The sequence below is a fragment of the Rhagoletis zephyria genome, unplaced genomic scaffold, assembly GCF_001687245.7.
Source record: "Rhagoletis zephyria isolate East Lansing unplaced genomic scaffold, Rhagoletis_zephyria_1.1 Rzeph_scaffold_82476, whole genome shotgun sequence".
Taxonomy (NCBI): domain Eukaryota; kingdom Metazoa; phylum Arthropoda; class Insecta; order Diptera; family Tephritidae; genus Rhagoletis; species Rhagoletis zephyria.
In genome coordinates this window covers 1-1,071 of record NW_016239524.1, presented here as the reverse complement: position 1 = coordinate 1,071, position 1,071 = coordinate 1, and the positions used below count along the sequence as shown (strand labels likewise).

The 1,071-nt window shown below is 41.9% G+C and overlaps 1 protein-coding gene across 1 annotated transcript; it reads right to left on the bottom strand.

The window, feature by feature from the left end:
- Positions 1-569: 569 nt before the first annotated feature.
- LOC108357690 (RNA-directed DNA polymerase homolog) lies at positions 570-960 on the bottom strand (the record flags this gene model as incomplete). The annotated part of the gene is made up of 1 exon (XM_017608764.1): positions 570-960. A coding segment is annotated over exon 1 (391 nt), but the record flags the coding sequence as incomplete, so codon positions are not given.
- Between the last annotated feature and the right edge of the window lie 111 nt (positions 961-1,071).

Here is a 1,071-nt window from a genome sequence, read left to right as displayed (position 1 = left end):
ATAGTGTACTCGAAATCTTGAAGAAAAATTGCCCACCTCGAGACCCTTAACGGAACTTCACTTTTTTTCATTGTTTGAGTGAATGCGTTACAATCTGTAACAATCTTAAAATGCAATCCCAATAAATAAATACGCCACTTCTTCAGTGCCTCTATAATGGCCAGAACCTCGAGCTCATATGAGTGGTACTTTTCTTCTTGCGGGGTAGTTCGGCGACTCATATATTGCACTGGATGATACTGTTGATCATCTGAATCTTTTTGCATTAATACCACGCCGTACCCGTACATGCTCGCATCAGTATGTACTTCCGTCTGTGCACGCGGATCATACAGTCTAAGCACGGGTACACTTATCAAAGCTGACTTAAGTTGCTCAATTGCTAANCCGGAAATATGACGTTAGTCCCAAGAAACGCTGAACCGCCTTCACATTATTTGGCACTGGAAAATTTGACACAGCTCGTATTTTTTCCTCTGACGGCCGTATGGTTCCGTCCTCTACCAAATACCCTAGAAACGATACCTTCCTCTTTAAAAACTGGCACTTGTCCCACCTTATTCTCAAACCATATTCTGATGCACGCTTCAAGACAATCTTAAGTTTCTGAATACTAGTTTCCTCATCTTTTGCAGGCACGATTATATCGTCCATGTACACGACAATAGTACCATTTTGTATCAAATCTCTGAAAACTGAGCTAACAAATCGACAGAAGACCGCGGGAGAGTTCGAAATACCGAAAGGAACATATAAAAATTCGAACTGACCATGGTGTGTGACGAAGGATGTAAACTTCCGGGATTCTGCGGCCACTGGCACGTGGAAGAACCCATTAGCCAGATCTAACGTTGTAAAAATTTTCGAACTCTGTAACCGCTCCAGCACATCATCAATCAACACCATAGGGAAATTATCCTTGACTATCTTTTGGTTTAACTTGCGATAATCGCAGCACATCCTTTTGCTGCCATCTTTCTTTGGAACCAATACTACAGGGGAGGCATACTCCGAAGTGCTATGCTGTACGATTCCTTCTTCTAACCATTGACTTACTTGCTTTTCAATAAA